We start from the raw sequence: 27,467 nt of genomic DNA, 5'->3' as shown, positions 1-27,467 counted from the left end.
TCACTTTGGCAGCACATACCCAGCACCTGCCTCCATCTGTATAAAAAATCTTGCCCCACACATCTTCCTTAAACTTTCCTCCCTCACTTTAATATCTACATCAGAATCAGAATTTGTTAAGCACTGATGTTTTTGACATGAAATTTGCTGTTCTGATACAGCAGTACAGTGTAGTTGGCTAATCCTGGGCAAGGCTTAGCTGACCATCAAAGTTGCTTTCAGCTGTTTTGTGAATGTTCTGTTTGCATGGCGTCATCATGTTTGCCATTTGGGGTCAGTATGACTTGTGCGGAAAATTGTCAACAGTGGATCAGGACGATGTAAACTCATATTTACCACCTGGGCCAGTTATTTGCACTGATAGCTCAATCCCAGTAGTACTTCCTAGTCTATTAAGGAAGGACTGGTCAAATGCAGTGACTGGATAAGAACTCAAACTGCTGCTGGGGATCAGTTTGATGTTTTTCCCATCTGCTTTAGGAAATGCGAAGATAGGCAATTCCATTTTAATCACCAACATGAAAGTAACACTTGTTCCAATATTCTTTGAGACAACAGGGCACTTTATTTCATAAAGCAAAGCTTAGGTATGGAGTGTGTCAAATGCAGCACTATTACATATTTTATAAGGTTGCCTCACTTAAACAAAAATACATTTTATCTTCATGAATGAATAACAGACAAAACATTGTGCATTATATTGTAAGCTGCCAAAAGGATTTAAAATACACAGGTGAGCCACGGAAGGAAGGTTTTATCTAAATATCTTGGTACGTGTACCTCATTTTTACACCCCACCCCCCCAGGTGGGACTTGTTTCTTGCAGTCCTAGTACTAATGGAAACTATAGCATCCTACAGAAAATTTGAAATGAAAGTGACCGGCACAAAGATTATGGAATTTTCTTTTAAATACATAAAATATATAACTGTACATTTACATTACAGTGTTAACATCACTATACCAAGAGTAACAAAACCATGTTAAATTATTACATACCACATGGATGATATTGCCTTTGGCCACTGAAGATGCTGATCCTCGCTAGAATCCTAGTACAACTTAGGTAAAATTGCTACCTAATGTGAAGCACTTCTTTTAAAAAAAATTGCAGTCCAAACAACAATGACACATTTTTAATAGGAAAGATATTCTGGCACTCCTTTGCTTGCTTATATTTCCATCTGCTGGGGATGGCACAGCCGCCAGTGGAATCTGTATCGTCATAAGAGCGTTTTCCAAGATTTACCTCAAATAAAGGCACACTTGTTGCACAGTGTATTTTTGATGGAATTAAGCACATTTTACTGAACAAGGCATAACCTCCATAATTAATGAGACAGTGGAAGTAGTACAGAAAAGATCAATTCACAGATGAGCACTAAAAAGTTTTAGGCAACCATTTATTACATATTTACAAAATAACCCCACCCGACATAATGTTGGAGGAACGTAAATGCAACCATGAAATCTGAAACACTATCATTGTGTTTCCAGAGCCTACATCAATGCGAAAGAATGAAAGGTTGTAACATTCCATATTTGATTTTGGGAGGAACGCTTAGATCATCATTAAGAATAGTCTTTATCCAATGCCATTTTATTGTAAACCATATTTATAAGGGAAAGCTGTTCACTATGCAACAATATGGGCTGCATATCCCAGAATAAGAATTCTTTAAAATCCTGAATCTGGTTTATGCATTGTGAAATTATGACCCTAAATGACCTAAATTACAAATGATATTCTTAGGTCTTAGGTATTACAAATGTTATTTCACTTCCCACTCTATTTCAATTACAAACACAATGGATTTGATGTGTACAAAATAACCCATGTGACTTCATATTCCTTATCTTACACTTTTCTTTCCAAAAGCAAAAAAAAAACAGAAATGTAGTAAAATGTTGCCCAAACTCATGTGAAATAAAAATAAGGCAGATCTTAACAATTAAAGCACATCTTTTCCATACCATATAACAATTCAGTTAATTTTTTGGGAGGGGCTGAATTTTTTAAAATTGTATTCTTAATTGGATTTCATCCCTGAAAGAATTACAACTTTAAACACCTATAATACAAGCCTCCAAAGTGGGGATGAGACATACTTATTTCTACATAATTCTACAGAAGTTTTAAGATTTTATTATGACAGAATTCCCTTTGAGGAAATGATAAACTATGAAGCCATGTTGAGGAGTGCCAGTGTACACGACAGAAGTGTAACATTAGCAAGTTAAACAAATACTGCTCTCAATCTTTCAGTTCAAGTGATAAACTGATCCACAGTTTATAATTTGATACCAGTAATTACTGTGTGTCAACTAACATGCAGTTTCTTCCCATTCAAAGTACCTCTCCCCACAAAGTTCCATCACAGCTGGTCTCAGAGGGTTGCTTCTGCAGTGCACTCCAACCGTTTTTATATTCTTCCCACAAAACAAAGTCATTAATTGGGAGAATTGTGCTGGGATTTTCAGGAAGCAGTTAAAGCTATTTTCCGACAGTCATAATTAGAAGATGTAAACAAGGGAATGCTTTCATCAAGACAAATGCTGTAGGTGTCACTTCTTAGAGCCCATTTCATTCCAAAGTCATTGTCACCCCTCCCAGTTGTTGCACATGTTCGGCTATGTCAAAATACTGGTGATAAATTCCACAAAGCGTTTCGAGTACTGCTCTGGATTCACAGTGGAGATTTCTGCACCAGCCTACAAATGGAAGAATATACAATTATCACTCTCCATTTATTAACTTTCAGATGCATTTATCTAAACATATTTTGCCAATAGGAGACTTTGAATAAATATTTTTTTCTTTAAAAATCCTTAGAGGGAATAATGTATGAGCCAATTACTGCCATTCATTTCTTTCCGATGACTGAGCCCCATGTGAACAGTGGATAATTATTCACTAGTTATTAATTATAAATTGTAGAATGGAAGAATCTTGTTTGTGCTCAAACCTCTCATTAAGCTGAGGAACATTTGTATTGTACCAATGAATTATTGGTTACTAGAATAATTTCTCATTGCCCCTTTCTCATTGCTCATTTCTCATCTCAGCTGTGGAGAGCTTTTGAAGAAAGACAGATCTGACATCCAATAAGCACACAGATAGCACAAAAGACAAATAGCAATTGAATCTGGTGCTGATGGCATTATTTGAATGGTAATACTGGGCAGCTCTCTGTGTTTTATCACAATTGCCCAAATTTTCATGCCTTGCCAGGTGTTGTCCATATCTTTAATTCACCCAAAACTTGTCATCTTAGGGCCTGGAAAGTCAAATTCATTGGACCTTTCGGGCCCAGATGGTCCTGGAGTCAAGCAATGAGGTCCTGAGTGGTGGCAGAGCCTTGGAAGATGCAATGGGATGAAGCTCGCCCCTACCTCATGACACCACTCTGGAAGCCTTTGATAGGTAGTAAATGCCCACCTTGTGTTTAACATATCTGTCAAAGCTGTCAGAGACATTGTGAAGAACTGAGGAAAGATTAAATATAAATAACAAAAAATATATAACTAAATGCACTTCAAAATAATTAAAAATGATATACCCCCATACAGAGAAATATATTACAAGCAGGGATAGGCCTCGAGTCTGCTCCACCTTTTAAGGTCATAACTAATTTAGTTTGGAACCTCAATTCTGCATTTGTGATTATTTGTGACAACCTTTCATCCCTTTGCTTATCAAGGATGTATTAGCCTCTTCCTTAAAAATATTCAGAGACTATGCTTCCTCTGCCCTTTGGAGGAAGAGCTGCAAAGATTCATGGCCCATAGAGAAAAGTTTTTGACTCGTCTCTATCTCAAATTAGTGGCCATTTACACTTAGTGGCCACTTTATTAGGTATATTTATACGCTTGCTCATTAATGCAAATATCTAATCAGCCAATCATGTAGCAACATCTCAAAGCATAAAAGCATGTAGACATGGTCAAGAGGTTTAGACATACAACACAATCAAGACCTTAGTTCCAATCAACAAGCTCCAAAACCTGGGCCTCTGTACCTCACCCTGCAACTGAATTCTTGACTTCCTCAGCAACAGACTACAGTCTGTGTAGACTGGAAATAACTCGCTCAGAATCAACACTGGTGCACCTCAAGGATGTGTGCTTAGTCCACTGGTCTACGCACTCTACACCCATGACTGTGTTGCTAGGTACAGCTCAAATGCCACCTATAAATTTGTTGATGACACAACTACTGTTGGCAGAATTTCAGGTGGTGACAAGGAGGTATATGGTGTGTTAACAACAGCCATGCACTCAACATCAGTAAGATCAAGGAATTGATTGTGGACTTCAGGAAAGGGAAGTCAAGGGAACACACAGCAATCCTATCTGAGGGATCAGCAGTGGAAAGGGTGAGCAATTTCAAGTTCCTGGGTGTCAACATCTCAGAAGATCTATCCTGGGTCTAACATACTGATGTAATTACAAAGAAGGCATGACAGCAGCTATATTTCATTAGGAGTTTGAGGATGCTTGGCATGTCACCAAACACCTTGCAAATTTCTACAGGTGTACCATGGAGAGTACTCTAACTGGTTGCTTCACCGTTTGGTATGGAGCGGCCACTGCAAAGGATCGGAAAAAGCTGCAGGAAGTTGTAAACACAGCAGCTCCATCATGGACACTAGCCTCTCCAGCACTGAGGACACCTTCAAATGTGGCATCCATCATTGAGACTCCACCATCCAGGACTTGACCTCTTCTCATCACTACTATCAAGGAGTAGTTATGGAGCCTGAAGACACACACTCAATGTTTCAGGAACAGCTCCTTCCCCTCCACCATCAGATTTCTGAATGGACAATGAATCCATGAACACTACTTCACTATTTTCTGCTCACATTTTTTACAACTCAATTAATTTATATTTTGAGGAAATATTGATTTAATTTAAAGCATTTAAAAGTTATTATGTATTGCAGAGTACTGCTGCCACAAAACAACAAATTTCAGGGCATATGCCGGTGATATTAAACTGACTCTGATTCAGTTGTTGTTCAGACCAAACATCAGAATGGGGAAGGAATGTGACCTAAGTGACTTTGACTGTGGCTTTGTTGTGCCAGACATGGTGGTTTGAGAATCTCAGAAACTGCTGATCTCCTGGGATTTAAACGCACAGCAGTCTCTAGACCTTACAGAGGTTGGTACAAGAAACAAAAAACATCCAGTGGGTGGCAGCTCCATGGATGAAAACATCTTGTTATTGAGAGAGGTTAGAGAAGAGGGCTAGAGGGCTGAGTGCAGGTAGGTGGGACTAAGCGTTCGGCACGGACTAGAAGGGCCGAGATGGCCTGTTTCTGTGCTGTAATTGTTATATGGTTATATAGTTATATAAGAATGGCCAGATTGGTTCAAGTTGACTGAAAGGTGTAAGTAAGTCAAATAACCACGTGTTACAACAGAGGTGTACTGAAGAACATCTCTGAATACACAACACGTCAAACCTTGAATGGACTACAGCAGCAGAAAACCATACTGGGTTCCACTCCTATATCTAGTAAAGTAGCCTTACCTTATAATTGAATGTATTTTCAAACAGTAATGCCTAGTTCTAACTCTTCCACAAAAGGAAATACATTTTGGTATCAACCATGCCAAAACCACTCTGGATTTGATATGGTTCCATCAACGACCCCTCTCAGTTTTCAAAACTGCAGCACATACAAACTAGGCCTGCCCAATCTTTCCTCATAAAATAGCTTGCCTCTTCCAGGTATCAGTCTAGTAAACTACCTGAACTGCTTCCAATCATCAATATCCTTTCATAAGTAAAGAGGCCAATACATAGTGCTCCAAGTATGTTTTCACCAATGCCCTATACAGAGTCCTACAGTTCTGCAGCACAGAAATGGCCATTTAGCCCATTGTGTCCAAGATGACTGTTTTGTCCATCAACACTAATCCCATTTGCTTGAATTAGGGCCATATCCTTTAATACATTGCCCAAGTCTAAATTAAAACAATTAGACACTTTCCAGAAATAGTTTAAAAATGTAAGTTATCTTTTTTCCTTATTCACTATCCTTCTTTCCTGAAGTTTTACAAATTACTGACAATAACTGCTAATTTAAATAAATAGTGGACTCTGCAGATATAAGTTGGCGTACGATCCAAGAACAGATTCCCTCATACAAAGAAATCCTGGCCGTTCCACATGGAACTGCAAGATGCAGCAAAACCTAGGCCAACATCTTTTACTTCCACTCGGATAGGCAGATGGGGCTAAAAGATTGCGAGCTTCCAGCAGAGTCACACCTGTCAGAATGGGCTGCTGTGTGAAAGTAGATCATGTGTGTTTTGGACCTTAGTGGAGCATACCGTGTTCAGGATAGTTGGATAGTTTTAGGATTGAAAAACAATATCCACATTAATTTAGTGTAAATCAAAGAACAAAACTACCTTCTCCCTAAAGTTACAATATGCTTGCAATTCTGACAGTAATCTTGGGCCCTACTTCTAAGGAAAAGGTCCAGAGGAGATGCACGAGAATGACAGGCTCGATATTTGAGGAATGTTTGATGGCTCTGGCTCTGTACACAATGAAGCTCAGAATGACAGGGTGGGTGGGGGTGGAATCTCATTGAAACCTACCAAAGACTGGAATACTAGGATTCAGCAGACATAGAGAGCATACTTCCATCGATAGGGAAGTGAGAATTAAAGGGCAGACTCAGAACTAAAGGACACCACTTTTGGAGGGGGACGAGGAGGAATTTCTTCTGCCAGTGGAAGGTGGGTGGGTGGGTGGTAGAATTTGTTGAATTCATTCCCACAGAGGGTTGTGAAGACCAAGTCACTGGGTGCCTTTAAGGCAGAGATTGATAGGTTCTTGATTGGTAACTGGGTTAGGAATTACAGGGAGAAGACAGAAGAATGTGGTTGGTGGAAAACAAGTCAGCCGTGATTGAATGGTGGATGAGACTTGATGAGCAGAATGGTCTAAATTCTGCTCCTATATCTGACTCTCATCTTCACAGCTTTTATCCAGTCCTGATGAGAGGTCTCAGCATGAAACACCGACTGCTTATTTATTTCCATAGATGCTGCCTGACCTGCTGAATTCCTCCAGCAATTTGTGTGCTTTGCCTTGGATTTCCAGAATCTGCAGATTTTCTCATGTTTCTGTCGCTATATCTGACTCTCTTTGGTTGTGCTTTAGACCTCAAAGCAATTATGTAAAAAAATATGAAAGCAGAAATTACTTACACCATGTTTGACTGTTTTGGCAGCATGTGCTGCTTTCTTCTTTGCATCATAATGTGTCAGAATGTCAATAATTCCCAAGAAGTACACCTCCTTCCTCTGGGAATCTGGAAAATAAATATTGAGTATGTGAACAAGATGTGGTTATAACAAAGGCAAAGATGTATTATCCAGTTGGAAAATATTAAATAAGGTTATTACTGTGAAATAACTTGTACAAGACAAGTTGCAGTGGGAACATATAACAAATTTCCCATTTCTCTTTTTACAACTGAAGAATGTTTATTCTCATTGGGATTTAATGAGTTTTTTTCACCAAGCTATTTTGCATCTCATAAATCCCACAAGAATACTCGCTTATGACTGGATACTAACATAAAAGTAAATCAATGGGATGGCACCAGGTGTCAGTGGATATTCAAAATACTGAGTCTGCAAAGAAAGTGGGGCGAGGGGAGAAACAGAAGCAGTCTATATAGACAAGAGAAATGTCTAATACAACTATCGCTTCATGTAATTATCCTCCAAAGATTTTTTATATCATTCCATCTAGGTGTAGAAATTAATGTAAATTATTTAGGCGCGCTGTATAATTAAAAAAATATTTTGAATGCTTAAAGCATATTTTTGTAGTGTGTTCTATTTTAAAAAATAAACAAACTACACTGGTGATCCTTGGCAGAGGGCTTAGTTATTCCTTCATTATTTATCTGTATTTGACAGAATGAAATAAAAAGTTGGGAATGTATCATGCCTATTTCCTCAATATTAGATTGGCATAATTGTGTATTTCCATTGGTGCCAATTATAGTCTAATTTAGGAGACAGATGGGCATCTGAACAATTTAGCACTGAAGCTCAGTTTTGTGTTTCTATTGAACCATCTAGTAGGCATGACTAAAGGTCAGCTATGCATTAAATTTACAACATGAGTTTTATAAAAGTCTGACAAACTGAGCTTCTGTGCTAAATTGATCAGATGCCCATCTTTTTCCTAAACTAGACTATAATTGGCACCAATGGAAATATAATAGCTACACCAATCCAATATTAAGGAAATAGGCCTGAAACATCTTCAAGGAGCGGTGCCCATCTTTAAGGACCACCATCACCCAGGTGATGCCCTCTTCTCAATGCCTGAAGGTACACAAACAATGATTCAGGGACAGCTTCTTCCCCTCTGTATCCATTCAGAACCCATGAACACCACCTTCATACTTTTTTTTATTTCTATTTTTGCACTAATTTAACTATTTAATATACACTTACTTATTTCACAATTTTTTCTCAATTATTATGCATTGTATTGTACTGCTGCTGCAAAGTTAACAGATTTCACAACACAGGCCAGTGATAGTAAACCTGAGCAACACACACAAAATGCTGGTGGAACGCAGCTGGCCAGGCAGCATCTATAGGAAGAAGTACAGTTGATATTTCGGGCCAAGACCCTTCGTCAGGACACCTATAGATGCTGCTTGGCCTGCTGTGTTCCACCAGCATTTTGTGTGTGTTGCTTGAATTTCCAGCATCTACAGATTTCCTCGTGTTTGCCATATTAAACCTGATTCTGATTCTGAAACTGTTTCTAGATTTGATTTAGCCTGACCCTTGCTTAAAAGTTGACTGCAGTGAATTTGTCTTATTGACTGCAGGCTATCAAACTTATTTCAAAACTTGAAATGGAATTTTTAAAACTCAAAGCCATGGGTAAAATAAAATAAAATCATGCAGTTGATATATCATGAAAGGGATTATAGAAGAACAAAATACTGCCAACAATGGAAAATGCCAGAAATAAAGCATTTATTTCTTTTCGTTATTAGTGTGAGTTGGTCCAAGTCAGGTATCAGGTACAGAGCGAGATTATCTCACGCTGCCCACTATGTTACGTTTCCCACATCTAGGCTCCTCCTGATAATAGTTAACCTATCATTATGTAGTCTGTAACACTCCAATTTCTCTGTATAATGTAGGCTGGAGCATTATTATTTTGATTCTAGGATCTCAGTTTGATTATAATTTAAATTAATGGTTTTCTTCTATACCGGAATTATAGGCTCCGTGTGGGGATTTCCAAATCATAACATAGTCAGTTCTGTTGGAAAGCTGGCATTAATTAGTATTGAACTGTAAATCTTCTCAAAGCCAATAAATATTGCTGTTGTGGAAAAAGTAGTAATTTACAGTGATCATTTCAAAGGATCCTTGATCAGGAGTATTTTGGTTTGGGTACACTGCTTCAATGAAGACAACTGGTGGTATAGTGGCATCTGCACTGGACTTTGAGGTGAGTAGTCCTGGGTTCGAATCTGGCTGGCACCTGGCACTCATTGCATCCATGAGCATTGAGCTAGCAACTTGGCCTCGTAAAAAACAGAAAAGATTGCTGCCTGATGCACCACTAGGTGCAGAGAGGAACAACACTGCTTTGATAGAATAAAAGAAACTACATTCTGTTCACATGGTAACATCTACAAATGCTAAGGGCAAACCTGATGGCACAGCAGAAGCTGTGGAAGTATGATATTGCTTCTATGACTGAAATGTGAATTAAAGAAAGGTAAAAATAGAACTTTAGTGCTCCTGGCTGCAGAAGTTTTTTGAGAGACATGGGTGGAATAAGAACATCAGGAGGGAGTTGACTGAGGTTCAAGAAATTTATGGCTGTGAGGGTTATTTTGTGGTTAGAAAGATTAACAAATGACACAATGATTTTAACAGAAGAGCATCATCAGGCAATTTTAGCAAACAAAGAGTAAAGCATAGGAATAAGGTCCTTTGGGCCACATGTCTAAACCATCCACAGTGTCAAATGAAACCATCCTATCTGCCTGCAAATAATCCATTTTCCTCCATTCCCTTCACAATCTTGTGACTGTCCAAATGCCACTACTGTGTCTGCTTCCACTAGGGTGAGGGGGGGGGGGGGGGGAGTTTGTGGGAGGTAACGCATTCCGGTTTCCTCACTCTAACTTTCCCCTCTCACCCTAAAGCCACTCCCTCTAGTGCAGGGTAAGTAGCTCCAAAAAGCCCCAGGGAAGTAAAGAGAATATTAAAAAATACAAGTGCAAAACAACAGGGATTTCACTTCTCTACACTGTCTGCACCAGTACTACGTAAGGGTGCAGGTTTCTTCCACTCCTGATCAGGTGAATCAGCGTTTATCAGATCCATCAGCCGAGAAAGGAACCTTAACATGAAACATTAGCTCTGTTCCTCTTTCCACAGATGGTGCCTAACCTGACTAGTTATTCGCATTCCCAGCACCTGTGGCACTTTGGTTTTCGATTGCACAGGCCTCTAGTCAGAAGAGACTGGGCCATCTCTTCATTCGTTACATGTTCAAATGCTCGCAGGAAAGATTTGTGGATATTTTTCCAGATCTGGAGGCTTTTCATCATGAATGAAGACTGGCTCTCCTGGGGGAGTTTTCTTTAGAGCACAGAACTGCTGGGAGAATAATCAGGGTCTCTCTTCCACCTATCCGATAGATTTATCAGGAGCATTGCATACACAGAGCCCTAAGCATTGTTGAATATCCTGCCCATCCGTTCCACAATCTCAAAAACTGTTGCATTAGGACAAGGACTGTTAGGATGGGAAAGAGCTTCTTCCCCAGCCGTCAGAATACTGAACTCCCTGACACCACCCAGACCTTTTCACTTATGAAGCGCCAGAAGCGTTATACAGTTTGCTTCTTAACTTGTCTCATAAATGCACCTTATGCTAAATGTCAGTATTCTGCAATATACATTATTGCTTGTTAATGTATTTGTTGTAATATTATTTTATGTGTTGTGTGTGAGTAATATGTACCGTGTTGTTCACCTTGGTCTAGATAAACGTCATTTCCTTTGGCGGTATGCACGAATGACTATAACATTGAACTTGAACTTGAGAAAGGCGCGAGAAAGTGGACTTAACAGGAATGATTTTTGTTAAAGAGCAGAATGGTCAATTAATGGGGGCATGGATTTAATGTGATAGGTAGAAGGAGTAGAGAGGTTTTCAGGAAGCATTTTCCCTCAAAGAATTGAAAGACTGAAAGTAACTGCCAGGAGGGTGGTACAAGCAGAACCACAGAAACTCACTAAAAGTGGGCATTTGAGACGTTGTGACTTACAAGGCTGTGACCAGGGAGTTGAAGTGCATGATTAATCTCTTACGGTTTTTCAGCTGGCATGGGAGCACCTTTACTATGCCTATTGATTTGTTTATTATTGTACTGTCTTGCACTGTTTTGTGCACTTTATGTAGTCCCGTGCAGGTCAGTAGTTTAATGTAGTTTTGTGTTGTTTCACGTAGTCTAGTGTAATTTTGTGTTGTGTCATGTAGCACCATGGCCCTGGAGGAACGTTGTTTTGCTTTTACTGTCTACTGTACCAGCAGTTATGGTTGAAATGACAATAAAAGCGACTTGACCTGACTGGACCTTTCACCTGTATCACAAACTTCTCCACTTCTACAGTGATGTTCGAGAATAACTTGATGAACAGAAGTTCCCTCTCTCAATACTTGAGTGAAAACAGCACGGTTCAGTTGGAAGGCGAAGACGTTATTTGTTTACAACTCACTGAAAAGGCTAACAAGCAGGGAATGATAGTGGGAATAACTGTTGTACTAATAATGACCATGATAATGGTGTACTGGTAGCAGTATTAATGGCTGTAGTTGTACATGTCTTAAGAGACATTACAATGTTTAAGCCAAAGTCAGGAAACACCAGGTATCAAGGTAAACAATGTCAGACTTGAAAGCATGATGCCATGATTTCAGAAAAAGCCTTCTTGGTCTGTTATTTGTGAAAAGTTGCAAAATTGAAATCTTAAGGCATGATAGGAAGCAGGTTTAAGTTAGTTAAGAGTTAAAGCATTCTGCAAATAAAGTAAAGCACACATGTACATCTCCTGGATCTGCCTACTGTAATAAGGCTCTTGAGAAGATGCTGAAGGCCATTTGTTATTTTGAAAGATTGCAAACAAAGATGAGCTGAAGTTAAACTGTGCACTCATCAAAGCTGATGGAAATCAGGGGTGTGAGCAATTGTTCACAATATTGGAGATCTGCTGGAGGAAAGGGACAGGAATTTTGCATGAGTGTTACGTGTGAGAGAGATACTAAGAGACTAAGCGATAGCTGGACTATGATTAAGTGCTGACTTGGGAGGAACAAAGGGGTCTTCAATGGCTGGAGCATTTTTGGCTACAGAACTGAGTGTTTGAGCTTAGCATGCAGAAAAAAGATTCAGACAGGCTTAAGGACCTGACGGAAAGACAGAAATGAGGAATACAGTCTGAGGGTAACATCACGTGTGTCTGAAGGGCTGAGTTCTTTGCCACTGGTCAGCATTGCCAAGTACAGAAACTTAATAGATCCCTAATCTTTTGAATAACCCACTGGTTACCAACGCATTGTGTCTTCTCTAGGAATTGCTCCAGTCTTACAAGGCCAGAAGTGCCAAAGAGGAAGCACCTTAACCATGTACACTAGAAACCCATTTTCATGAAACGTCGCTCCAGTGTTCTAAAGAAAACCAAGGGAACACCAGGCTAATTATTTTAAGGTCAGTTTAAGAAAAGGAACTACAATATGATTGTTGTTGGAAAGGTCAGATAACAGAACATTTGGGAATATAAAATATATTAATAAACTAGCTTTATAATGCATTTCACATTTACCAACCCGATTATGTTACTTAAAGTGCCAGAGATAAAAACTGGACCCCAAAGTAAATGTAGCCAAATGGAACTTCAGATGCCTAACAATAAAATGCCACAAAAGTTACAAATGAGACCATAAGACATAGGAGCAGAATTAGAATTAGCCCATCTGACCCATCAATCTGCTCCATTCAATTATGGCTGATTTATTATCCCTCTCAATCCCATTCTCCAAAATTTCTCCCTGTAACCACTGACATCTTTACTAATCAAGAATCCATCAACCTCTTATTTAAATGTACCAAATGAGTTGGCTTCCGCAGATATCTGCAGCAATGAATTCCACAGATTCACCATCCTCTGGCCAGAGAAATTCTTCCTCATCTCTGTTCTGAGGGACACCCCCCCCCCCCCATCTTAAGACTTCCCACGACAGGAATCATTCTCTCTGTGCCCACTCTATCTAGGCCTTTCAATATTTGATAGGTTTCAACGAGATTGTCCCTCATTCTTCGAAACTCCATGAACCTCTTCTGGACCCTCTCCAATGCCTACAGAGCCTTTCTCAGATAAGGGGCCCAAAATTCCTTAAAATAGTCTAAGCACAGACTGACCAATACCTTATAAAGCCTCAGCATTACATTCTTGTTTTCATATCCTAGTCCTCTTGAAATGAAAGTTAATATTACATTTGCCTTCTCCACCACCAACTCAACCTGCAATTTGAGCCCTGCAGGAGGACTCGCAAGTCTCTTTGCTGATTTCTGAATTTTCTCCTCATTTAGAAAACAGTCTATGCCTTTAATCCTTCTACCAAAGTGCATAACCATATACCTCCTTACACTATATTCCATCTGCCACTTCTTTGCCCATCCTCAAAATTTGTCCTTCTGCAGACTCCCTGCTTAGTGAACACTATCTGCCCCTCCACCTATCTTTGTATCAGCTGCAAACCTGCCCACAAATCCATCAATTCTGTCATCCAAATCATTGACATATAATGTGAAAAGAAGCGGTCCCAACACCGGCCCCTGTGGAGGCAGGTGAACAGATTAGAAAATGTTGCAAGAATAAAGACAAACAAAAGATAGAATGGAATGTTCCGCAGATTTGGAGAGAGAAGTAGTTCTGTACTGGGATCACAGATCACTTATATTGTTCCAGTCCTATTAAATGTTGGAATACTGCATAGAATTCTGGTAGCCACACTAGAGCAAGGATTTAGTAGCAAGCAGTTTGTGTCTGGAACAAAGATTATGAGGATGAGGTGGCTATATTTTCACTGGATTATAGGAGACCGAGGGGTGATTTTGTGGAATATAGAACACAGCACAGGAACAAACCTTTTAGCCTACCTTGTTCAGAGTACTTGATTGGCACAAGTTTTACAGAGTGGTGGACAAATGGGAAATAAAACTCACAGTAAGGCCCTGGGGACTGTAGTGGAACAGTGGGACCTTGACCCTGAACATGGCTTCTTGAAAGCAGAGTCAAAGGAAGACAGGGTGGTGAAATGATATTTGGCATGCTAGTCTTCATCAGTCAGGGCACAAAGAATAAACACTGGGAGGACAGTTGTTGATGAGGCTGCACTTGGAGTTTTGTGTTCAGTTCTGGCTGCCCTGCTGCCAGAAATATGTTATTGAACTAGAATGTGTGAAGAACAGCTACACAAGGATATTGCCTGGACCCGAGGTTCTGAGTTACAATGAGAGCCTGGACAGGCTAGGACTTTATTCCTTAGAGTGTAAGAGGCTGAAAGGTGATCATATGGAGGTGTATAACATTATAAGGGGCACAGATAGTCTTTTTTTCCCCCAGTATAAGGAACTAGAAGACATAGGTTTAAGGTGAGAGGAATGAGATTTAATTGGAATGAGGAGAACAAAGGGAATGAACTGCCAGAGGAAGTAGTTGAGCCAGGTACAATGACAATATTTAAAATACAGTTGGACAAGGTACTTGGATTGGAAAGGTTTAGAAAGTTATGGGCCAAAAGGCACATTTCTGTGCTGTAGGACTTTATGATTCTACCGAAGCTTGAAAGATAATGAACTAGAGAGGTATACGAATCACTAGAAGTAACCGTGTAGATGATAATGATGTTTATTACAGATGAAAAATAAGGATCTATTTTAGAAATCTGCATCTTCATCAAGTCAAACTCAATATATTCTGAGGGAAACTAGAATTCCACATAATATTTAATTGCCTTTATACTAGTAATAGAATAATTTTGCAGGTTGATTTAAAATGCCCATACTTTGCTCCCATATCCTGTATTAACATAGTAATATCAAAAATCACTTAGTTACAGCCACCGCAAACAACGTGCATCATAGTAACATGTACAAACAAGCTGGAGGAACTCAGCAGGTCGGGCAGCATCTGCGGAAACAAGCAATCAACGGTTTGGGCCAAGACCCTTCATTAGGATTGAAGAGGGAGGGGGCAGGGGCCCTATAAAGAAGGTGGGAAGGAGAAGGCTGGTAGCTGCCAGGTGAAAAACCAGTAAGAGGAAAGATCAAGAGATAGGGGAGGGGGAAGCAGGTGGGGGATAGGCATGAAGGGTGAAGGAGGAATGTAAGGGGAAAGCACTATGGGTAGTAGAAGAAGGCAGAATCATGAGAGAGGTGAAAGGCAGCTGGAGGAGGAGGCAGAGTGAAACTGGGATGGCGGAGGGGAGGGAATTACCGGTAGTTGGAGAATTCAATGTTCATGCCAAGGGGCTGGAGACTACCCAGACAGTATATGAGGTATTGCTCCTCCAACCTGAGTTTGGCCTCATCATGGCAGCACAGGAGGCCATGTATGGACATATCTGAATGGGAATGTGAAGCAGAGTTGAAGTGGGTGGCAATCCGGAAATGCTGTCTGTAGTGGCGGATGGAGTGGAGGTGCTCGACGAAGCTGTCCCCCAATCTGCGTCGGGTCTTGCCGATATAGAGGAGGCCACACCAGGAGCACTGGATGCAATAGATTACCCCAACAGACTCACAAGTGAAGTGTTGCCTCACCTGGAAGGACTGTTTGGGGCCCTGAATGGTGGTAAGAGAGGAGGTGTAGGGGCAGGTGTAGCACTTAAGCTTGTAGGGATAAGTGCCAGGTGGGAGATCTGTGGGGAGGGACGTGTGGACCAGGCAGTCATGGAGGGAATGATCCCTGTGAAAAGCAGAGAGGGGTAGAGGGGGAAAGATGTGCTTAGTGGTGGGGTCCTGTTGAAGGTGGTGGAAGTTGCAAAGGATAATGTGCTGGATCCGGAGGTTGGTGGGGTGATAGGTGAGGACAAGGGGAGCTCGGTCCCTGTTGTGGTGACGGGAGGATGGGGTGAGGGCTGAAGTGTGGGAAATGGAGGAGATGCGCAGACTGGCGGACTGCTTCGTTGAGCACCTCCGCTCCATCTGCCACAGACAGGATCTCCCAGTTGCCACCCACTTCAACACTGCTTCACATTCCCATTCAGATATGTCCGTACATGGCCTCCTCTACTGCTATGATGAGGTCAAACTCAGGTTGGAGGAGCAACACCTCATATACTGTCTGGGTAGTCTCCAGCCCCTTGGCATGAACATTGAATTCTCCAACTTCTGGTAATTCCCTCCCCCTCCCTTCCCCCATCCCAGTTTCACTCTGCCTCCTCCTCCAGCTGCCTATCTCATGATTCTGCTTTCTTCCACTACCCGTAGTGCTTTCTCCTTACATTCCTTCTTCACCCTTCCTGCCTATCCCCTCCCTGCTTCCCCTACCGCACCCTTTCATCTTGCCTCTTACTGGTTTTTCACCTGGCACCTACCAGCCTTCTCATTCTCACCTTCCCCCACCTTCTTTATAGGGCCCCTGCCCCCTCCCCCTTCAGTCCCGACGAAGGGTCTCAGACTGAAATGTTGACTGTTCGTTTCCACGGATGCTGCCCGACCTGCTGAGTTCCTCCAGCGTGTTGTACGTGTTGCATTGACCCCAGCATCTGCAGTGCACTTTGGGTTAATGTGCATCATATATTGAAGATATGTTTAATGTTATGCATTTACTTACTTTCATGGCTTTTTATGGCATACACATCAATAGCTGGGTCAAATTCACCAAGTGCCAATGGTCTTGAGCTGTTCAGTGTATTTCCAGGGCTGTCTGGAGGTGTTCCACAAGATCCTGTCATTTGGCCTCCAGCCCCATCACTTTCTCCTTCATCCTCTTCATCTTCAAATTCCATTTCATCCTGTTCGGCTCGTTCGACATCATGAATACCAACCAGAAGGCTGTAATCCATGATCTTCAGCTGAGCAAGAAACTGAAGTAAAATTACAGAACGTGAAAAAGCACATACTCATAACGAGAAGCAAAAAAAAATTAACACAGTCTGAAGAATTGCAATTGAAATTGGTTTATTATTGTCACATGTCCCAAGGTACAATGGAAAGCTTATCTTTCATGCTGTTCAAAAAATCAGTCGCATGTGTTACATTCAGGCTGAGTTATTTTGGACTTGGTAGAGGAAAAGGTCAATTAAGGAAAAAGGCACATCCAATAGGGAACAACATTAAATAGTTCATACTGGTTTGAAAAACATTCAAAGGTACTCTGTGCCTTAGTTAATATTATATCTGTTTCTTTTTAATTTCATGTAATTCACATTTGCTAATATTTATAAAGTAGTTTCTTCAAACGCATTGTGCAAGTCCATGTTACATGAACGATATCAACTTCATCTCTGTTATATCACACTGTCACGTGATCAAGTATGTGCTGTGAACAAAACGGTGGCGACCATCACTGATTACTTCAATCTGGCAAATTAAATCTGTCATTTTATTGGTAGGTGACCAGTTTTACTCTGTTTAACTTCTCTTTGAACAGTGTGCAAGATTAACAGTCCCTCAATCCTGTTGAGGAGGATTGGCATATGATAATCAGAACTGCATCAATCTACTTCTCTTAGCAACTAAGACAATCTGGATCAGGTCTTTAACACTACAAGCATCAACTCTTTAATTACACCATATTTTATGTTTGGTATTTCTCTGATCTGCTCCAATTTGCCTACCATCATAACTGGCCCATAACAGGAGGTACAGAAACTCTAGCTCCTACACCACCAGGTTCAGGAACAGCTATTACTGTAAAACCATCAGGGTACTGAACTAACATGGACAACGTCATTCACCACTACTCTGAGCAGATCCTACAACCAAAAGACTCACTTTCAAGGACTCTTTACAACTTGGGTTCTCAGTATTACTTTTATTTGCACAGTTTTGTATTTTTTGCACATTGGTTGTTTGTCAGTTTAGGTAGATAGTTTTTCATAAAATTCTATTGTATTTCTTTTTACCTGTAAATGCCTGCAAGAAAATGAATCTTATGGTACTATATGGTAACATATATGTACTTTGATGACAACATTCAAAGTAAATTTATTACGTGGTGAGACCATGTCAGAATGTTGTATAGCACTGGTTGGCCGCTTCGTCCCCTCCCCCGCACTTGCCAATAACATCCTCGTCACAAGTCTGAATTCACAGAAGCTTCCAGTGTAACTTGCTCAAATGCTGCCATTTCATGATGAGGTTTATTTTATGCTTTATGCTGACTTGAGAGATTAAACTACATTGTGTTGCAGCAACAAATGTAGTAACATCAATGTCTCTAACTTTTACTTGATTTGGTATATTTCACAAACTGGAAAACAGCAGTCTGATTTTCTTCCATGGCAAATCACATGTAAAACTCATAACAGATAATATTTTATGTTTATGTACTCCTGCCTCTATAAATTTCACACCTCAGATTTTGCAAGCGCAGAAACTGCAAGCACAACAATAAATTTTTCTTTCAGCTAAACTGTAAATATCACTTTAACCTCAAACCTTTAACCTATTAGATAAATAAAAATAAATTTTCACTCACTGCAGTTTAATCTTGCATATCACATCGTCAGTATTTCCTAAAACAAATTATTTTAGGCAAAAAGAATGGCACAGAAGCTTGAATATATTGTTACGTGTCAAGCATGAGGGAGCAATATTAAGAACATGCGCAGGTAACAGTTTTCCATAAAGTATCAACCACAGAAGCAATTGCTGAGCTTGCAAAATGTGGAGGTGTGAAATGTATAAAGGCAGGAAGACATAAACATTAAATGCAACCACTGCTATCTGTTATAAGTTTTGTATTTTATATTATTATTCTGTAATACTACAAAAGTCTAAATTCTATCATTTTTTATTGAATATAGTAATTTGAAAATTGCAATGGAGTGCCTTCAGTATTTTGCATTTTTTTTGTGGAGTTTTTACATCCAAATTACTGTATTTGTGTCTTCTCATTTGGGGTGAGGTGACGGTTGAGGAGGGAAATGTTTTGTAGACATTTTTATGGAGCTATATGTCATTTTGCATTGCGATGGACATTTGAAATGTGTTAGGAAATGCATGCATGTTTTTCCACAAGTATACACCACAATTTATAAACACAACGTACAGTATATAAACATCATGATCTATAATAAAAATCAAACATCTGTGCATACTTCCTGTCAGCTTGTTTCATTAGAAATGCTACACTGTTCTCACTGAGAGTTAAAGATACAATTCACCATGACAAGATTAGGTAAAAAGTTTCCATTTTAAATCTGGACAGTGAAATTTCTGATTAAAATATATTTAAAAACTGTGTATGACTTTAAAATGGTCTCCCAACATTCGCATCCTCTTGCCCAATTATATTTGCCCTCTGTCTCTATTTCAGTTCAGGGTCATGCTCAATTATATTTCCCTGTGTGCAATGCCACAGAGAATTGACTGATACATATGCATATACACGGATAAACCCCCACCAGCAGATTTCTTGGCATTATTTAATGATAAACCAGATGAGGCCTGACATATACCAGCTGGGCCAAATGGCCTTTTATGTTGCAGTTCTTCATAACACATACATCTAGATCTTTATGAAATAATTTGCTTCTAAAATATAAATAGATTTCTTTCTTAAACAAATATAAATACTATACAGCATACAGAACAAGTGTTTATAAAGCGATGCTCATAATTGACAGGGTTGAGAGTAACTTTATAAAGTATTATAATCAGCGTAGAATTCTAAAATTTACCACCATTACTTATAATGTATGGCTTTCATTTTCTCAGGAGCAGACAAATAACAATGCAAAGGATGCTTTAGGCATGCTCCACATTCTGGGATGAGCTTCACATGTTGATGCTCAGTAAATAACTACTGATCACGATTTCTTCACTGCAGGATTACTGAGAAGATTACATCTAGTATATGTACATCTAACAACTATAATTCTGCAATGCTATACTGAGGCATGTAAGATATCAGAGGAAAGAGATCAAATGACTTTTTGCTGATTCCTTATTTGCGCTTTCAGTTTTAACTCTTCTGTAATTGATAATTCACAAGACAAATGTGCATTGGAATTTTGTGAAAGAGTAAGCCATTTGTTAAATCTAACAATTGCTATAGGTACAATCTTCAAAAACACATTTCATACCACAGGTTTAAGTTCTAATGTGCTGTTATTATTTAGTTGAAAAAATGGAAAATTGGTATTGGTCGAATGCAGTGGAGTTGATAATGTTCTGTTTAGTCTGTACAGCCACTGACCTCCCACACATCCGCTTCCTTTGCACACCATATAAATCTTTCCACCCATGTGAATTTATGGTCATCAAGTCTTTAAAGAGAAGATTTAAGATGATAAATGTCAAAGAACATAGAAGGGCAAAAGAAAGTGGGATGCTTTGATCCAGGAGGCAGTCTCATCCCATGGTCAGAAAGTAATAGTTAAGAAAAGTAAGGTGTGAATGCAAGAAAATTGTGAAATTGCAGTCAAACTTAAAGTGTAGAAGACCTCACGTGATGATGTCGGGATTGCTATTTGAGCCTTGTGCACATTTGGCTTCGAACACCATTACCGAAGGTGCGGCTTAGCTGAACAGTACTCAAGGAGAAGAATCTGATGCACACAATTACTCCCACCCCCCAGTAGTTCAGCTGGGGTGTATGGGGTGTCCAGGGAAGGGGCAGCCCCACTGCATACTCAGTTCTCACCTGTCGCTCCAAGAAGCTGTTTGCACCCCATCACAGTTTTTTACCATAAAGAGTTGAGAGGGAGAGATGAGACGGGTGATAGGTGGAGCCGGGTGAGGAGGCAGATAGTGAGCAGAATGGGTTGGAGAGAGTTTAGAGACCCAGGCTGGTGGGTAGTAGGCAGCAACAGTTAAGGGAATTTGTGTATTTTCAAATGGGTAGATGAAGCTAGGCTGGTGGGAGTGGGGGGTGGTTAGTGTGAGGGAAGGTAGGGGCAATAGGTGGAAGGGTATGTGGGGAAGGAGATAAGAAGGGTAAAACAAGGAAGAAGAAACCGAGTGGTTAGATATGTGAATGATGGACAGATAGAAATGGAAAACAAAATCAATGAAGAGTGAAGCCAGCTGGAATCTTAGAAATGGGAAAGGAACAGAAGGTATGGGTTAATGAAATCCAACAGAGAAAAAATGTTAAAGAGTTGAAAACATAAAAATTATACAAGTTCCAATAGGAATATTTAAAATGTGCAGAAAGTAAACATGGGTTTCTTACATGCAGAGACAGTACAACTGCAATAGGAAGTAAAGACGACGGCAGACAGAAGAATGTCTTCAGTAATTTAGAAGGCTTTTACACAAAACGGCAATTTCTGAGAATACTGTGTTTTATTAGCAAATATTAAGAGCTGCTTAACAGACAGGAAACAAAACAGGAAGGTTCACTGTATTTTTGGCAAGATATGACTAAATGGGTACTATTAAAATTTGGATAATGCTGCTTGCATTAATTTATTTTTGCATTAATTTAAATTAAGCTTCCTAATCATATAAAGTTAGATGGGAAAGTAAGTTGTGAAGACACAAGATGTGTGCAGAATATAGAAGATAAATTAAATGAGTGTGCAAGGACATTATTGATGACGTGTAATGCAGCAAACCAAACAAAACAATAGGAAATACAAGGAATTAGAAAAGGAAATGGATTGTTAGCCTGTATAAGCAAACCTTAATAATGGTGCTTTACGATGTTGAGTTAAAGATGTCTTTTGAGGAGAGACAGAGTTGAAATGAGTTATCATTCTCAAAGTTTCAAAGGATATGAAATGAGTGAGGAACAATGATAAGAATGGCAAGGTTCAGCAGTCTTCGATGTCGACAGATGTATACTTAGGCAGAAAAAGAGGACACATATATTCATAGTCCAAAGTAAATTTATTATCAAAGTAAACTGACAGGACTCAAGAGATAGTAAGGAAACAGGAAATAACTTAAATAGCAAGGGTTAAAAAGGGCCTCGGCAAGTAAGATAAAAAGAAAATTCCATGACATTTTATATACACATATTAATGAGGTACTAAATGAGTACTTTACATTGGCATTCTGTAGGGAAGTCATGGATGGGAGGATAGTGAGATCAGGGAAGGAGTATGTGAATGTCAAGGTGGGGGTGGTGTTGGGTCATGAGGACTATGAAACACATGTCCCACGGGCCTGATGGGACCTAGTTATTGAAGGATGCAAGACAAGAGATTGCTGGCATCAAGATAGAGATCTCTGTATCCTCCTTAACCACAGGCAAGGCAAGTAAGGTCCCAGAGAATTGGACAAGAACCAATATTATTCTATTCTTTAAGGGAAATTGGGGTAATCAAGCACTTTGTCGGCCAGTGAGTCTTACATCAGTGATAGGGAAATTATTGGGTATGGTTCGTAGGGACAGGATTGACTCGCATTTGGAAAACCATAGATGATAAGAGATTGTCTTCATTGCCTAGTATGAAGAAGGTCATGTTTGACTAATCTGATAGAGTTCATTTTGAGGAGGCAATGAAGAAGATTAATAAAACAGTGGATGTTACCAACATGGACTTCTGTAGGGCTTTTGACAAGCTCCCACATAGTAGGCTGATCCAAAAGATTAAGGGAAAAGAGACCCACAGTGAGGTGATATCGTCACAACTGTCAGGTTGGAAACACAGCACAGAAATAGCAGATTTAGATTAAATTGGACAAGTGTAAAGTGTAACACTTTGGGAGGTCAGATGTAAGACGAAATGATTCAGTAAATGGCAGGGCTTTCTACTGATGTAGAAGGGACTTTGGGGTTCAAGTACATAGCTCATGGAAACTGGCAGCACAAGGAGATTGGATGGTAATGAAGATATATGGCATGCTTACCTTCATTGGCTGAGGTGTTGACTATAATAGCTGGGAAGTCATATTGCAGCTTTATGTAACTTGGTCAGGCTACATTTGGTGTATTGTGGCCACCACATTACAGGAAGGACATGGAAGCTTTAGAAAGGGTGCAGAAGAGATTAACCAAGATGTTGCCTGGATTAGAAAGTACTGGCCATATGGAGAGGTTGAATGAACTTGGACTGTTTTCTCTGGAGTGTCAGAGACTGAGAAGCATCTTGATAGGAGTATACAGGTCTCCCCCGCAATCCGAAGGTAGAGCACTCCTATGAAACTGTTTGTAAACCGAAATGTCGTAAAGTGAAGAAGCAATTACCATTAATTTATATGGGAAAATTTTTTGAGCGTTCCCAGACCCAAAAAAAACCCTATCAAACCATACCAACTAACACATAAAACCTAAAATAGCACTAACATATAGTAAAAGCAGGAATGAGATGATAAATATACACCCTATATAAAGTAGAAATATTATAGGTATGGTGTAGTTTCACTTATCACGATCGGGAAGACAGTGAGCCAAAATCGATTTGGAGAAAAAAAAATAGGCACTTACATGCCTACGCATGGAACGCATATGTATGCACATGCGTACACACGTACACGCATACGCTCGTACACACATGCGCAAACAACTGCCCGCACAAAGCTTCACGGTCATGGTAGTCTTTCTTGAGGTAAACACACTTATAAAGCGGGCGTCTTCTTTTCGTAAAAGCGAAAATCCTCTTTGGTTAGCGAAAACAGGTACTAATGCAGGTCTTTCGTAACAGCGAGTTGTAAACGAACGTTCAAAAAGCAGGGGGCACCTGTACACAAATTGTAAGAGGCATTTATAGGGTCGATGGTCAAAATCTTTCTCAGGTGTGGAAATTTGAAACATGAAGCAGTAAAGGTTTAAGATGAGAAGAGGAAGTTGAAAGCAGTTCATGAGGCAAGTTTTTTTTCTTTGGACAAACACAGAGAGCGGCAGGTGCCTGGATTATGTTGACATGGGAGATATATGATTCTCCCTCAGAGACACAAGCTATGCAAAGTTGTGTTGGATTTTACCTTTTTTTTTATTATTGATTTTTAGGTTAAAAAATTATTGCATATTAATTTGATGCTTTATCACCATTACTAAATTATAGTTGGACTTGTTCTACTGGACCGAGAAGAGATTTAGTCAAGTTGATTGGAAATAGCTAAATCACTCACAGCAATGAAGGATATTCAAGAGGTCCAAAGTTAACATTTCTCACAAAGAATAAAGGATTGGTTGGGGGTGGGTCTCGTGGATGACAAGGTGCATAGAGGACATGATAAGGCAAGAAAAGGGAGCTTATTCAGATGTATAGAAACCTGGAAATGTAGGAATGAAAAAAGGTGAATTTCATAAAGAAAAGAGATTATGAAAATTATTGGTAGACAGAATATAAAAATAAGTCCAAATATATTTTATAATTATGTAAGGAACAAGAACAACTCTACTCAAATAGTTTAGCTAAATCAATCTGTATTCTAGCTATACGATAAAGCTGCTGGAAATGCAAAGCAGCACATCAAAAATACTGCAGGAACTCAGCATGGCAGGCAGCATCCATGGAAGTGAATAAACAGTCGGATGTGGGCCACTTGATGCCTGACCTGTTGAGTTCCTCCAGCATTTTGTGTGTGTAGTTCCAGCTATATGCCAAATGCTTCTGGGGTGCCTTGAAGGCAATCTCATGCAGCACAGCTTGATGGATATGATTAAATATTCCCATTTCAGGCTGATACAGCTGAGAATCACAACAGCTTCCAAGGTTTGTACTGTTAATAAAGATGTCTTAATATAACCATATAACAATTACAGCACTGAAACAGGCCATCTCGGCCCTTCTAGTTCGTGCCTCTCACCTAATCCCACTGACCCGCACTCAGCCCATAACCCTCCATTCCTTTCCTGTCCATATACCTATCCAATTTTACTTTAAATGACAATACCAAACCTGACTCTATCACTTCTACTGGAAGCTCATTCCACACAGCTACCACTCTCTGAATAAAGAAATTCCCCCTCATGTTACCCTTAAACTTTTGCCCCCTAAGTCTCAACTCATGTCCTCTTGTTTGAATCTCCCCTACTCTCAATGGAAAAAGCCTATCCACGTCAACTCTATCTATCCGCAGTTACACATCTATTGTCAGAGAAGTACTTGCGTAAATAGGTAAACCACCTTCACACAAGCAAGGACAGAAAACAGCTAAGTGAGTATACTTATTTATTCAGTAAGTTATGGGTCAAAGTATTTGGGGAGTACATTTCTAACTCTTCTGACTTCAGTCTCGTTGCTGTCTGTTCTGAAATTGTTAGGTTGTCTGTGGGTTGCATTCTGGAAAACAATGAAGTGCCGCCATCTATTCCAGCATGTCATGACAGCGTTTCTAGAAACCTCCAGTTACCCTGTCCACACTACTCTTGCCCAAGCAGCGTTTTCAAATTTAAACACTCTGGAGGACGTTTTAGAAAATCTCCACTTTCGGGGGAGGAAAATGCCATTTCAGTGTGGATGGAGCCTCAGATTGATGGCACCCGAGGCATGTCAACTCTGGCAGGGTTTGCAAGACATTACTTCCTACACAGTGAAACCCAATAGCATGAATGGCAGCGATGCTTCACTATCAGAAGAGCTCAACTCCTTCTATGCCCGCTTTGAAAGGGAGAACACAACTACAGCTGTGAAGATCCCTGTCCACCCGGAGACCCTGTGATCTCTGTTTTGAGACCGGTATTAGACTATCTGTAAAGAGGGTGAACCCTTGCGAGGCAGCAGGTTCCGATGGAGTACCTGGTGTTATGAAGGTACCACAGCTCTGAGGGGCCGAAGGAGCGGGAGCAGCCCCCTCCTTCCGGAGAATCGCAAGATCGCTATTAATTTGGGACTCGGAAGCCAGAGACAATGCAACGGTTTTGACCATTGTTCGTAGGGGCACCTGTGTCACGTGCATGTCCAGGCTATGTGACAACTATCATGGGCATGAATACCCCTCGAGCAATGTGGGGGTGGAGATTGCATCACCCTACTCTGATGGACAGCCACAACTCGGCAGGTAAAGATAAAAGAGGGCTGCAGGAGGCAGTACCCCAGAGAGAGAGACGCTCCCGAAGAACTCGATCGCTCAACGCTCCCGAGAGAGCTGGAAGCTGCGCAACACCACGTGCGCCCCTAACTCCTTTGGCCTAGGGAGTGGGTGACTGATGATACCGAGAAAGACATCGCACTGAAAAAGGGGAAACAACGCTCCCCTGATTTAACGGAGTGGCTGCGTAAAGACCCGGGCAAGTTCTCTTTTCATTTTCACCGACCCCTCTAAAACATGTGAAACCCACCCGGAGGGCAAAAGTCTGCAGACTTCTGAGTGACTTTTATATTTCCAACGGACAATATATTATCCCCTAGACAACAGTCGAGATTATTTCATAATGATGATTACTGCTATACCCGCGTTTTAGATTGAGTTTTACTGCCATATAAGATTTGAATGTTTGTATTAACCCTGCTTTTTGTGCTCCCCTTTTGAATAAAACGTTTGAAAATAGTGCCATCAGACTCCAACGGACCTCTCTATCTTTGCTGGTGAGTTATCCAGTTACGGGATACATAACACTGGTAAGGCTCTGAAAACTTGTGCCAGCTAACTGGTGGGAGTATTCAAGAGCATTTTCAGCCTCTCACTGCTATCGTCTCAAGTTCCCACTTGCTTTGAAAAGGCAAAAATTATACAAATGTAGTAGAGTAGTGTGAGCTGCCCTAAAGACTATTGCCCAGTAGCACTCACATCTACAGTGGAAAAATGCTTTGAGAGGTTGGACGTGGCTAGAATGAACTCCTGAATCAACAAGGACCTGGATCCACCGCAGTCTGCCTATCGCCACAATAGGCCAACGGCAGACACAATCTCAATGGCTCTTCACACAACTTTAGACCACCTAGACAATACAAACTATAGCTCAACGTTTAACACCATCATTCTCACAGTCCTGATCGATAAGCTACAGAACCTGGACCTCTGTACCTCTCTTCGCAATTGGATCAACTCCCTTAACTGGAATATCACAATCTGTCTGAATTGGTGATATCTCCTTCTTGCTGATGATCAACACTGGCACATCTCAGGGGTGTGTGCTTAGCCCATTGCTCTACTCCCTCTATACCCATGACTGCTAGGTATAGCTCAAATGTCATCTATAAATTTGCTGATGATACACCAGCGTTGGCAGAATTTCAGATGGAGATGAGAGGGGGTACAGGAGTGAGATGTACCAGTCATTAAGACGAAAGAGTTGATTGTGGATTTTAGA

The 27,467-nt window shown here is 40.3% G+C and overlaps 1 protein-coding gene across 1 annotated transcript in view; it reads right to left on the bottom strand.

The window, feature by feature from the left end:
* Nucleotides 1–551: 551 nt before the first annotated feature.
* Nucleotides 552–27,467, bottom strand: part of LOC132395455 (phosphatidylinositol 5-phosphate 4-kinase type-2 alpha) — a 230,376-nt gene continuing 203,460 nt past the window's right edge. The window contains exons 8-10 of the mRNA XM_059972099.1: nucleotides 16,926–17,178; nucleotides 7,234–7,337; nucleotides 552–2,712 (exon numbers count right to left, since the gene is read on the bottom strand). Coding sequence (XP_059828082.1) covers nucleotides 2,632–2,712; nucleotides 7,234–7,337; nucleotides 16,926–17,178 — 438 coding nt within the window. The 3' untranslated portion in view covers nucleotides 552–2,631. The remainder of the gene's footprint in view (nucleotides 2,713–7,233; nucleotides 7,338–16,925; nucleotides 17,179–27,467) is intronic.

Source organism: Hypanus sabinus, chromosome 6 (genome assembly GCF_030144855.1).
Source record: "Hypanus sabinus isolate sHypSab1 chromosome 6, sHypSab1.hap1, whole genome shotgun sequence".
In the NCBI taxonomy this organism is placed as follows: domain Eukaryota; kingdom Metazoa; phylum Chordata; class Chondrichthyes; order Myliobatiformes; family Dasyatidae; genus Hypanus; species Hypanus sabinus.
This window is presented reverse-complemented; position numbering and strand designations above follow the sequence as displayed.